Source organism: Seriola aureovittata, chromosome 11 (genome assembly GCF_021018895.1).
Source record: "Seriola aureovittata isolate HTS-2021-v1 ecotype China chromosome 11, ASM2101889v1, whole genome shotgun sequence".
In the NCBI taxonomy this organism is placed as follows: Eukaryota; Metazoa; Chordata; class Actinopteri; order Carangiformes; family Carangidae; genus Seriola; species Seriola aureovittata.
This window is the reverse complement of record NC_079374.1, coordinates 11,732,938-11,746,868: the sequence shown is the minus strand read 5'-3', so window position 1 is coordinate 11,746,868 and position 13,931 is coordinate 11,732,938. Positions and strand designations below refer to the sequence as shown.

Here is a 13,931-nt window from a genome sequence, read left to right as displayed (position 1 = left end):
ACGTGAGACCGATAAAGACAAAACTACATTTCCCGAATTCTTTATTAAACGCTTGGGTTTCCTTGTCCTCCTCCTTCGTTTATAGGATTTTCGGTGGAGGAGATGTATCAAAACAATGCTGCTGCCCTCTACAGGACGTACGTGTATCTGCATATCGACGTGCCCCTAGTGACCGTGACCGACCACGAGGTATTAGAGCTGATTAATCAGACTTATAGAAAACTGGTGGACAATTATTTGGATAACCACTTCTTCATTTGGGTGATTTATTCTTTCGAAATACCTAAGAGTTTTTGGTTGCAGCTTTTTAAATGTGAGGATTTGCATCTTTATCTAAATATCTTTTTGTTTTGGGACTGTTTAGATAAGTAGTCTGAAGGCGTTACTTTACCCTCCTGGAACTAGTGACTGCTATTTTTTTTTATTCTATTTTTGGCACGTTCTTACAAATGATAAATTCAGTGGTGAACCAAAATCATAATCTACTAAATAATCAATGATGAATAACTCATTATCTCATCATAGTTACATACAGATTTCCATTTATATCCAAATGTCATGATATGCTTAAACCTTATTACGCATTGATGTACCATCAGATTATAAAGTAGTGAGAAATAGCTCCTACTTGAAGAGCTGCAACATCACTCAATTTCATTGTGCTGGTACTTAACTTTGAGTAACGACAATATAGTTGAGTCTAATGTAATTGAATTAAAATGTTTCTCACTTTAATGCATTAATAATAATTATCCACTAATATGATACATAATACTACTATAGAAAAGGCCCCAAAGTTATAGGTTAGAGTGTTAATTGCTGTTCTGCTCAGAGTCTGATATGCTGACTACCTGGTTATTTAATGCTGGTAATGTTATAGCGTGAGCGAACTCACGTGATCATTTTATTGTAAGTGACATCACGCAGCAAATCAGTAATTAGTAACCGTTAATAATATTTTATATTTGTGTGTTATTGAAAGAGTGAGTATTATTTACTGCATTATTCGGTTTGAATTTCTTTATGTTGATGAAGCTGTGGATAACGTTTGTTAGTCCATGAGAAGAGATCGGAGTTTATTTGCTCCTTATGTGATCGCTATGCTAATGAGCGCGAGGCTCATGCCGGCGAGGTTACACCCTCTTTTCACCTGTCTCGGCTCGTCCGATCCAAATGTGTCATATCGAGTTTAAACCGTGTTCATACAGGTATAACCTGTTGTTAGCAGTGTTAACTGTGTTTGTAATTGGGTTAAGGTACGAAGTGGTTAGTGTGAAGCCAGATATCTATACTAATGTTGAAGTTACGCCAACTCCGTGACCGGATGTAACTTGCCGGTAGTTTCAAAATACAACCATCCTGCGAGTCTTCAGCTGAAGGATTTAACACAAATTATAGATAGCAGGAAGTGTTATCCAAACATTACCAGCAACTTTATACATTGATAATGTAACAGAGAAACCTGTGTAATGAGTGATCTGGGAGAAGAAATGTAATTATAGCCATTTGATTATTTCTTGCATTGTTGTTCATGGTGTGTTGGTAATTAAGCATATAGGTAAACTAATGTATGCATATATACTTGTTGTACTTTATTCAGCTGTATATCTGTTATTCTTTCTTTAAAGAAACCACCATAATATTCAGCTGTTACTGCCTGTGCACTGGTATGTATGCCTCTGCTACAAACAGTAAAGTAGTAAAGTAAGTAAAGAAACAAGCAAACAGCATCTGCCTCTCTCAGCCTTTTATTCATCCATACTACACTCTGAAATGTCTCTCTGCATACTGAGTGGTTTTACTTTTGATATTGCAGTAGATTTAGCTAATTAGATTTAAATAATTTTTAGATTCACTTTCGATGAAGTAAATGATCTTAATATTTCTTCGGTCATGTGAGGAAATATACTCACCATACCACTTGGGTGCAAGTTCTTCTAATTTATTAACCCCTGTTGTCAGTCACTTTAAATAAATCTTATACATGTTTATGCAGCGTTGTACAAACCAAGAGAGCCAGAGAATGTGAGAGATGAATGTCCACCTCATTTTTTTAAACAAGAACAGGAACCCCTGACAGGACATGAACACATCACCTCAGCTTTGTCCATGGATGATTTACAGAGAATAAAACTTTTTTTTTTTTATTGAACAGCAAGACAGATGTACGACTCTGGCTACTGCTGTTGGTTCATCTGTGATGAAATGAGGGTAACTTTGCAGAGGAGAAAAAAAAACAATAAGAAAACAAACAAAAAGAACAAAATGGCAGCATCTACTGTAGCTTCCAATTCAGTTTCAGCTTGTGAGGGATCAAGTTGGATACCAGCGCTCGGCTTCCTGGCAGAGCTTTTGTTTTGTGTAAATACTCCACGTCTTCTCCAGTCCGTCTCCTGCAGGCTCTTTCCAGTGACAACAGGCTGGAAAATGAAAGTAGCGATGGGATATTGATTTAAAAAAAAAAAAAAAAAAAATACAAGAAACCTTTTGTCTATGCATGTTCTCTATCATCTTTGTCTTGACATCCACTTATAGTTGTACCCTCATCCCCATATTTACCACATGATTTAGTTTGTCTAATAAAATGTATACATATTTATATGTTGAAGTAGAAAACGGTGAAATCTAAGAACAATGCCAAAATACTTGAAGCACTTGAATTAATCACACACCATGATAACAACAGAGCAGACTATACGGTTGATGATTTATTAATTTGTGATGAGTTAGTGATGACATGTATCGCATAAAGGTCTGTGTGACAGAACCAACAACTGCAGTGAAAGTGCAGTAGGCTGAACAAGATGTCTGTTTTCTTGTAAGAATTATTGCTGTATAGATCTGTAGGATAAAACTTCAAACCACCATTTGCAAGGATGATCATTCACAAACGTTTTCATATACAAATCTTTCTATATACAGTAAGAACAGACAACAAAAATAAAATACATTCAAAGACTTCAATGGAAACACACATTGCATAGGGACAAATTCAGTATTTACACAATGGCTCCAGGAGTAAAACTGAAAAACATAAGTGCAATGTTGCCACCAAGTGGCTGGATCTGCTCATAACCACCATCCAAGCAGGACCTCTTCTTTTTCTCTTTCAATAGGAAAAGCCTCAAACAGGCTACATTCTGTCACCACCTCTCTACACCGCGGCTCCTGTCAAATAAAGTCTTACTGACACTTTTTCAGAAGATTAAGTTATTACTCTTGAGTTACATTTTATGTTTGTTGACCTACAGTTCTGTGTACTGCAATCACATTAAGTCGACAAGTGGCTTCATTTAAAGTTACAACTTTACTGTGGCTTTTGGAAGAAAAAAAAAAAGTGTTATGTTGAAATAGATGGTTTTTTGGGTTTTTTTTTTACACTTGATAAGGCACTTTACCTTGATTCACTGCAAATGTGCAGCAAGCTTCACAGTTTATTGTATCTCTTAATTTTTTGCAGCGGTAGAGTTGTGCTATTTAAAGTCATTGGCTAATCTATGTTTAGTTGAATAGTTGAGATTTCTTGGAATATTTTGCTTTATGATGAATGAGTCAGCTCACACCAAGCACCATGCGTCACGTCATTCTCGTCCCTTTCCCTCACTTAGTTTTTTTTTTTTTTTTTTTTAAGTAAAACATAAAATGTGCAATAGTCAGGTATCACACCCTGTTACCCTGCTCTCATTACAAAATTATTTTCCTCTTGCAGTTTGGTTGTCAGTTTTTCAAGCTCTTGGACGGACTGTTCACAGAGCTCACACACGTCAAGTTTACATGGTCCACTCACAGATATCAGTGTATATTTCTAATGTGGTCCATCTTCCATAGTCAAGTGTCAGGACTAAATGCCAGAGTCTGCGTTCTGAAATCTTCATTCAGGAATAACACTTAGTCTCGTATTTGTCTCTTGCTAAACTGATGTTTCTGTTGCTTCTCTTTGGTTCTTTAGGTCTGGCCCTCCCTCCTTCTGGCCATGGGCCTATACTGCCAGGTCATCTTGGCGAGCCCGGCTGCTGGTACCGCTGGTCTTGCTCAGGCGGCGTTTGTCCTTCATGTAGCCGGAGTGCATCAGAGGTGACGGGGAGCAGCTGTTAGGCAGCTCCGTGGGCGCCTGGTCGTATCTCATCCTCAGGAAGTCTTCCTCGTCCTCCAGGTTGTCGCAGCTGTGATGCAGCTCGGTGGCCATGTTGACTGAGTTCTGCTGCAGCGCCATCCTGGTGTTGAAGGGGTGAGAGGCCATGGAGGTCATGGGGTTCATGGAGCTTGGGGCCGCCAAGCACTGGCTGAAATCAGGAGGTGGGGTGCAGGCGGCCGAGGGCCGCGGTGGGCTGCTGGGTTCCAAAGCTGCAGACACGGACACGGTCACTGCTTTGTGGTTGTCCTTCTGCATCATCTTTTTGCGTACACACCCTCGGGCACTCTTCCAGCCAAGGTGGTAAAGCTCCAACACAGAGAGCAGTAGAGACACACCAGCCACCACCAGCATGAAGATGATGAAGACGTTCTTCTCCGTGGGCCGGGACATGTAGCAGTTGACTGGGTTGGGGCAGGGCCATGACTTGCACAGGTACAGCGCTTTGAGGAACACCCCATAGATCAGGTACTGCACTACGATGAACGTCACCTCCATCACAGTGCGGATCAAGATGCTCAGGATGTAAGTCTGCAGCAGCGCCCCTTTCAGACGAACACGGCCAGTCCCATCAGATGTCATCTCCTTCTGCTGGAGGTACTTCTTCTCCCCCTCCAGGTCCTCGCCACCCTCACCTCTTGCCTCCTTCTCTTCCTGCTCCTGCCTCCTCCGCTTCTCCTCCCTGCGCACTATGTGCATGGCATGGCCCATGTAGATGAGGGATGGTGTGGAGACAAAAACAATCTGCAGCACCCAGTAACGGATGTGGGCGATGGGGAAGGCGCTGTCATAACATACATTAGTGCAACCAGGCTGCTGGGTGTCGCACAGGAAATCGCTCTGCTCGTCGCCCCACGAGGACTCGGCCGCTGTGCCCAGCACCAGGATGCGAAAGATGAAGAGGATGGTGAGCCACACCTTCCCCACCGAGGTGGAGTGTTCCTGGACCTCCTCTAGGAAATTCCCCAGGAGACTCCAGTCCCCCATCACTGCTCACAGGCCGAACACACACCTGAGACACAAAGATAGAGGGTGGAGGGGAAGGGCGAAAGAAGGGTGCAGTAGAGGTGAAAAGTTGAAGTCACTGAGGCGGAGAGGATCGACAGAGCAGCAGAGAAGGGCAAAAGGTGGTAAAAAAAGATAAATACAGACAATCAGAAATAGACACCTGTAGGTCCTCTATATTCCTGCCGATGGAATGACCTCAGTGTGTTTGTGTGTGGCATCATACGTATAAAAATAGCTTCTCTGCCTGTGAATTGCTTGAGGACTGGACACTGTGGCATGAGAACGACTATTTTCCCATGAGAGAGAGAGAGACAGAGAGAGAGGGAGGGAGGAAGAGGAAGTTCAGGAGTCATGCAAAAGTAAATAATGAGGTTTTTATTATATGGTATTATGCGTGTTTTTATTCTCTCTCGTGCTATTCCAGATTATACTTGACAGAGAGACAGAGGGTAACCTGCTGTCACGGGGCAAATCAAAGCTGGGAGACTTTGTCCTTTTAATGCTGTGACCCGGCGTGAGCTACATTGTCTCCATCTTGCCTATAGCACATAACCAGCGGCCGTCACTCACATCAACAGAGCAGCAGCTTTGATGTCCACTGCTCTGCCTCTCTGCAATGATGAAACCATCACAAATCCTACAACCTCAAACTATCTCGAAGCGTCAATCAGATTTCTTCATCTAGCCACTGTGTGTGTGTGTGTGTGTGTTTTCACATTTGGACTCCAGCATTAGTAAGATTTTGGGAAAGACCCAAACATGGCAGTGGCAGGCTGGCGAGTCTCAGCTGAGAATGACCCTATAAGGCGGTTCACCAGACAGCTTTATGGGTACTGTAAATGACCCCCATCATCGAGGGGTTAAGAAAACCCATCAAACACCATCAAGGGGAGACCTGCGACATCTACATGCACTATGTTGGTCTGCCTGCGTCCAGCTTTTACTATGCAACTACAGATGAAAGACAGGATGACATAAGGAAGGAGGACTGAAAGTAACAGTTTGACAGGTTTTTCCGACACGTCACACGTCTGAAATTATTGCCCTAGTTGGCAAGGTTATAGAAAACATATATATTCCTCAATAGCTGTGTGTTAAGACAAACTGTTACTTTAATGGGGTGCCAGGTAGGAAAGGATATACAGTATAATCACTACAATCACAGAGCGTGAAAACAGCCAAACAGGGACTTGATGTTCTCTCTTACCACCCCTCATCTCCATCCAAGTGTAATCCGTAAGCGGTTGCTTCCATTTCCCCATAGAGACAAGTTACTGCTACTGCTTAGTCCACTGTGCAGGGCTCTGAATTTCCTGGCTGACACTGGTTGTGTGTGAGAGAGAGATGGTCTAAATGACCATGACCATCTGTCTCTCCCCCTCCCTCAGTGTCTCCATGAAGTATATATATGGCAATAAGATGGAAAATCAGAGCGTGGTGCTCTTTATCTGTAAAGCGTGGAGAGGCAGGAAGCAAAACACCCCCACGACAACACGTGGGAGAGGAAATGTTCAGACTCCCTCCACGCCCAAGGCTGATAGGCCAATGCATAGCGTAGGAAAGTCTGCGCTCTGATACTTATTTTCCAGCATGCACCTAATACCCGCTGACGTCAGACAGGTCACAGTCTGAGACCAGTTGGATCATTAGTTAGTGGAGCGGGTCCCCGTCCCACTGAGGGAACTGGCTCAGAGCCTTGACTGGATAAAGCTGATGATGATCTTTACTGGAATTAAATCACAAACAGACTGGGAGATGGAGGAGGAAGGGTGAGAGTCCAGCCAGCGCAATAGCAGGAGGCACGCGTTAAAACAACCATGTTTTTATCAAATGATAGTGACAACAGATTTTCTTCACCTGTGCAGGTCCTGGTAACAATACATGTCCCTCTGGACTAATTCAGAGTTAACATTTGTGATAGTTTCTTACCGCCTGCAGTATCATGACATACTCCTAAATCTTAACTAAGTGAAAAATACAGTCTTTAAAACCAAAGTGATCTAGATGGGAGATTGTTGATGGTTAGTTTAATCTATAAACAATAAAACATTTCTTTCTCAAGTGTAGTGGATGTAAAGTATAAAGTGACATAGAAAATACTTTTAATTATATTTGTGATGTGGTTTGTTAGTCTGGGCACATATATAGAAGAAAACATACATCACACACACTACTGTTCATACCCAGTGGTGGGAGTGGAAGCTTTCCTTTTCGGAGTGAAGCAGACAAACTGGAATTCAGATCTGCCAGGGAAAGACATCGGTTTAGTCTCTGTCTCCTTCCCTCGACTACCTCCTCCTGTTGTCAGAGGAAGCAATCTCAAACTATGATTTCCGAAGGACAAAAGGATCAAGGTATTAAAAGGAGTGTGTGGGGGGGGGAGGGGGGGGTTACAGCTAAGCTATTCCAGTCAACTTCTCTGCTCTAAAAGCGTCTTTTACCATCGCTGGCTCTCGATGATACCCATGCTCCTGTTGGCTTTCTGGAAGCCTGGCAATAACCTGGGATTTACTGAGATACATTGTGCCCTTTGCTGAGCGCTCTGGTTTGCCTGTAGACCATCATGGCTGTCATATTTGTTTATAATCTCTGTGGCAGAGTGAAGGAGAAGTAATGGACAATCTGGTTATGAGGCATTCACAACGGTGAACTGCACAAATGGAATATAATGCACCTCTCAGTTATTTCTCTTGACGTTGATTAAAGCATCAGGGATGATCTCATTAGTGTATGTGTGTTTGCGTGTCCACGTGTGTGTGTGTGTGCCTGTGTGTTGGTGAGTTTAAATTTCCGTGGAAACAAAGCGTATGATTGGTGTTTCAGATCTATTACGATAAACTAAGCGAGAGACTAGACTCTGTATGGACCATAACCAAGAGCGGCAGTCATTTCCCCCACTTCAGGGTCTGAACGTGGCTGTATTCGAATCTCCAGTCAGATGTGCAGGCACCAACACTGAGCGGGTCTGGACAGCGGCCAGGCAGCTCCGAGAGGTGAAGAGAGAAAGAGCAGCTTCTAAACTGCATCAGTGCGAGGTGACGGCTGCTGCTGTGACTCGCTGCAGAGCAACAGGAATAAAGGCTGTGTGTTTCCTCTACCCCGTAACACAGCAATAAATCCTCCGGGCCTGTTGGACCAGCCTCTGTTTTACCTTAGAGGGCAGTGACTCTAGTCCAATCAGAATCGGATGAGACAGCACCTCAGGCTGGAGAAACCCCCAGTGTGAAGCTTTATAGGACCATGAAGCTAGGTTTTTATTGCTGTACGGAGCCACGTAGAGCAGTGGTTTCACCTTTGTGAATCAGGAAAATGTGTAACTTTTAATTGTGATAACAACGAGTTTAGTTTCTAACTCTCAGAATAGAAAGAACATAAAATTAAAAGGTGCAGATGAGGAAAAAAATTTTAACTGTCTCTTCTTGTCTTTGCATCCATGTCCCAACCCTGGCTGCGTCCTCTCAGCCTGCAGTGTATCCACAGACCAGCATCAACAGGGGGCAGGGTTGATTTAAACATTCCTTCAGTGATCTGCACCTTTCAGCACTAAACCATGTTTGACAGACCCGGATCCTCATAGAGAACCAGGATACACTGCCTGCTCCACGCTGTCCTCATAAACATACAGGTAATTAGATGGTGGGGTATACATTTTCTTGGCCTGCTTCCCTTTAATGGGGCATGTTTAGACTAACATCAGTGAAAGAAAAAAGTATTTACACTGTGTTGTGCACTAAGTACAATTGTGTTATTATGTGTGTCTGAGAGGATTTGCTGGAGATAGAGTAGATTTTTCTGTAATCTCACGCAGGATCTCAACACGCCAGCTTAAAAAGCACATTACCTGACAAACTAATGTATTGTTTTCATTAGAAAGAAACACAGTGAAGAAACTCATTTGTTTCCTAGAAAAAGGTCTACAGTATTTGACATATTCTAGAGGGAAATATTTGGCCACACAGACTCACACTGAGGGGCCCAAAGTTGGATTCTCAAAATATTTCAGAGAGCCAAATTTGGTCTGAGGAGATGTTAGAGTAGACCACCTTAACAACTACATGTTTGTATTATTAGCTCTGGTTCAGAAAAAAAAAAGTATTTTTGTTGTGCATTGACAATAACTAATGTAACGCCTGATAAATTTCTAAATCATCTGTGCTCACCTGCATCTTTGTTAAACACTGCCAATGAAAAAACACCTTCTTCTTCTAACCCTAGTCTAAAAAACGCACATATTCATATTTTGCCGACCCAGTAATGACAAAGACAACAATTATACATCACTGGTACCTTTTGTTTGCTACATCTCATTGCTTTAATCCATTTTAATAACGATCAGTAAGGACAAATTTCACAGCCATCACCACTTTCCATATCATCACGTCGGGTGGAGTTTTTTAAGCACAAGAAGGGATAACAATCTCACGATGTTCATCTATAAAACTGTTAATGCCTCCAAACCACCTTCTGTGTTCTTCTCTCATTTAAACACCATAACTACAGCACACAAACTACTCTTTTTGATATTTGATGTTTCCGTTACTCTCGTTTTTTTATTAATAATTGTTTTTATTGTTACTTGATTGTCGGTTGTATGAATTTAGGAGCTGTTTCTTGTATGCTGGTTGTGTAAAGTTACTAAGGCTCATATTAAATAACCTCAAACAAAGAGTCGATGCCAGGACCTGTATAACAAAAATACATTTGCCAGTAACAGTTAGTATTGCAGTACTGTGACAGCTCAGCAGCGTTTCAGTGAAACAGCCGCAGCGGAGCACGAGGAAAATGTCAAACCAAACCACACAACTGCTCTGCGCTTGCACATTTATACACAGGTTTCGTCATTCGCAGATGAAATCAACAGACCTGCACACAAGATGCCAAACATACCCAGGCTGCAGTTATTCAGCTCAGTGATGGTTATTTTTACTCTCTGATGGATTCATGCTGTTTTATGATGCGACTGAGGTGTAATAGAGAGATTAATACAGAGAAATAAGGCTTATTTATTTTATTAGAAATAACCACTTGCGCCTATGTGTCAAAGTTCAAGTGTTATATTTGAAACACAGCTTTTGAACTTGAACTTTTAACACGTAGGGAGAGTCAGTCCCAGTATGCACTGCAGCAGCTGCCGGGGTCGAGTGCGCGTCCCTCCCATGAGTGCCAGGATTATGATCAAGGATGAGTATGTTTAAGTTTAGCCGTATTGGTTTGGTCGAGGGGTGAGTTAGGGATAGTGTGACCTACAAAGTGGATCTGATGCGGGATGAGGGGGAGAAAACTTCCCGCTCATGTGAGTCACCTGTTGTCAGCACTTACAGGCCAGCATGGATCTAGGCTGCCATATATCAGTCACACCAGCAGAAGCCAGCGGGCCGATGCGCTGCCTGCTACCTTACATGGCTGTCTGGCTCTTCATCTGCCCACTACTGTACACAGACCCACAGCCCTGTTATGATCCATTGTTTAGCTGCATATGGCATTACATTGGAACTGTCAGGCCAGACAGCTGCGAGGTGTTTCATAGAGGAAAATTCTCACTAACACAATCCTGATTGAAATCCCTGGATTGTTGCTGTTTCATTGTGGCGAAGGATTAGATTTTTGGCTTGCTCTTATCTTTTTATTACATTTATTTTTGTAATGGTTTTTATCTTTTGTAGTCTATCTTAATAGTTAGTGTTGTAAACTCATTCTTGGCAATGGGTTGGATTAGTGACTCTGTAATCTAATCTCTTGTTTTGCCTGTTATATTTTATTCCACTGGGACATCAAGTCTTTTTTCATGACAGTGCAGGGAGTTTGTTTTCACCCTAATATAGCAATGCTGATTATTCTTCAGTGTTGATGTGTCTTCAGAGTCAAATAGATAAACTTACGTTCACACGTGCAGGTTGAATAACTTGATATTACCTTGTGTATGGGTGTAACAAATTGACCCACTGACTTTTTTTTTAATATGTTGTCTTGAATCACATCAAGTTATAAATGTGTTTTCTGAAGAATGCATCATGGCTTGAAAGACAGTGGTGGATAATAACTATGTCGAAGGCATTTATACTTGACTATACTTTACTTATATATTCTATATTAATATTATTCTGTATTATTATTTACATGCTAGAGAGATTTTTCTTATTCCACTACATTTGTAAGATGACTACATATATATCTTTTAATTGTTAGTCAGAAAATAATCCACTCAATAGGTTGGCAAAGGTAAAATAGATCGAATCAGCTCCACTACAGCCAGCTATAACATGAATTGTCTCTTTCATAATAAACCAGCAACATAGTATATAATCATGTTTTACCCACAGATAGTGTATCCTTTTTTTTATACTTGCAGCACATTTTGCTGATAACACTTCTCCTGCTACTGCTTCTTTGCTTTTTAGTGAAGTAACATTATGAAGGCAAGATTTTACTTGTGAAGAAGCATTTTTACACTGTGATATTGATACTTTTACTTGAGCAAAGAATCTGAATAGTTCATCCACCACTGTCGAGACACTGTGTGACAAAAGTGCCTTTTTATATTATTATTTTTTTTAGTTGATTGATTATTAGATTGACTAATAGATATTAAGCTGTGTGTTAGTTCAGATTCGTGACTAACAGCATTCATTTCTGCTTTTGTCAGAACCAAAAAGGCTTAATATTTAATACATTTCATCAATAATAGTAGACACACCTTAAGTGTAATTTTTTTAGCAATGGTTACTTAACAGATAAGTAGCAAATGTCTTAACTCCTATGTTTTTAGTCAGGAAGCGATTCCTAAAAGTTTTCATTCAGGATGTACACGTTGCTGGTGACTCTGTGGTTTACGGTCTCCAGTGCTGCACTTTGTTTGAATGTATTTGTCTCTTCTGAGAGTTATGGGGAGAGAGGAGAAAGAGAAAGACAGAGCGAAGAAAGATGAAAGGAGTGAGAGCGAGTACGGTGACAGGTGTACCTGCCCGAGACGACAGGGACGATACTAACACACACCAGGCCTCCATCGTCCCAGCTCTTGGAGATATCCTCTCTTCCTTAGAGACCGCGTCGCTAAGCCTGATTCCACTACTGTAGTTTTCAAGTAGGATGCTCACAGTGTTTACCCAAATGTGTCTGCATCCTTTTAGTTTTTCATCTTATCAGTAAGAGCTGTTTTGTGATAACCTGTTAGATCTGATCATCTGGTGGCTTACCTGCTGTTCTGCTTGAGGACAGTTGTCTGGAAGGCTGCTTCTAAAGAAGAAGAGGCTCCTTGTCTGAGCCCGGGTGAGACGAGTCTTCCTTTGGACAAGTGGCAGGCTCAGTGTGAAGGTGGGACCACCTTCCTCTTTTGAACATCAGCAGGAGGTACCTCTCAATAGCTGCGTCGGAGCTCACGCTTGTCCCAACACCACTGTTAGTCCACACGGGGGGCACGAGAAGAAAAAGCAGGGGCGTCACGAGAGTCACCCCCCATGGCCCTCCCTTCTGTCTCTCCTCCTCCATCTCCTCCTCCTCCTCTCCCCCACCTCCCCTTTCTTCTTACATCCCTAGTGCTCTATTTTTTGCTGGGAAGCATTCTCCAGCAACAGAGGGGGAAGTGGAATTGTTTTCTGGGATCAATGGCAAATCCACTCAGAGTAAACTTCCAGAGTGCTCTTATTTACTGAGAGCTCCTTTCCACTCACAGCTCTGTTGTCTCTGCTGTGTTCAGCGCCAGCCGCGGGGAAATTCCTACAAAAGCAAGATGTAAAAGAAAGTTTACAAAGTATTTAATTCAGTAACTGATTCTCTTTCTTTCTGTATGATTTTTCAAAAAGTTGATGTGTTAACTGAAGTTCTGATCTTTTTATTCTGAATTAATCAAACAAATCATTAATCAGACTGATGAATGAATAAAATAAACCCCTTAATAATACAATAACATTTTTAATTTTCAGATGCTAAAAATATAGACCAGTAAAGACAGTAAAAAAAAAAAGTGATAAAGTCAGATACTACATTAAAGGCTTTGCTGGAAATAACGTACCTACTTCGTTCACGATTTCTTCTCTCTGGTTTCACTCTGTCTCCTCTCAGAGCTTGTGCTGGTCTGAAACCACTTGCTGAAGTTTGGGAGTCACAACCAAAAGCAAAAGAGATCGTCGTTCTTCTCTTTCCTTCCTTCCTCCTCCTTTCCTCTCCCGCTGTATGTGGTGTGAGTTTCAGCCCAGGATTATCTCCCAGCTCCCGCAGCCTGCCTGCAGAGACACGCCATTATTATATAATGGGAATCTTTTAGGTTTGATTCCCCCTTGCTGAAGGCATTCAAATGCCTGTAATTATGCGGGGAGGGCACACAGACATACAAACATATTTTCACTAACAAATGTCCTTCCTTTGTCATCATTCTTTGACTCTTGGCCGAGCATCATATTTTTCTTGTCCTCGAGGTGTGTCAAATTCCTTCCCTGGAAGAACGATACCATACTTATGTGTTTATGGTAATAAAATATGAAGCCAGAGACGAGACGGTTAGCTTAGCTTGCTCCAGCAAGAACTGCTTCCGGTCAAGAGATAGTCTGGCACGTAACACCCCGTAAAACCTTAAGGTTTTTACACTTTGATTTTTGTATGCATCAAACAAATGAGATGTAAAGCTCTACTTGCAGCTTGTAGAGGTGTTGGTGGATGGATTTTGTAACTTTTGGACAAAGCTAGGTTTACCCTTTCTCCATCTTTGTGTTAAGCTAACAGGCTATCGGCTTTAGCATCATTTTCACTATACAGACATGAGAGTGGTGTCATTGTTCTCATGCGACTCCTGGCAAGC

General features: G+C 41.8%; 1 protein-coding gene across 3 annotated transcripts; it reads right to left on the bottom strand.

Moving 5' to 3' along the window:
- Positions 1-2,690: 2,690 nt before the first annotated feature.
- gja5a (gap junction protein, alpha 5a) lies at positions 2,691-12,806 on the bottom strand. 3 transcript variants are annotated; one of them, XM_056390209.1, is made up of 2 exons: positions 12,334-12,806; positions 2,691-5,144 (listed from the first exon to the last, which is right to left on the bottom strand). In XM_056390209.1, exon 2 carries the CDS (start codon positions 5,117-5,119, stop codon positions 3,980-3,982), a length of 1,140 nt encoding a protein of 379 aa, XP_056246184.1. In that variant the 5' UTR covers positions 5,120-5,144; positions 12,334-12,806; the 3' UTR covers positions 2,691-3,979. The 3 variants fall into 3 exon arrangements, with proteins under 3 accessions (XP_056246184.1, XP_056246182.1, XP_056246183.1); XM_056390207.1 differs by having other exon boundaries at positions 2,691-5,216; positions 12,334-12,805; XM_056390208.1 differs by lacking the exon at positions 12,334-12,806 and adding an exon at positions 6,348-7,440 and having other exon boundaries at positions 2,691-5,216.
- Positions 12,807-13,931: the final 1,125 nt, after the last annotated feature.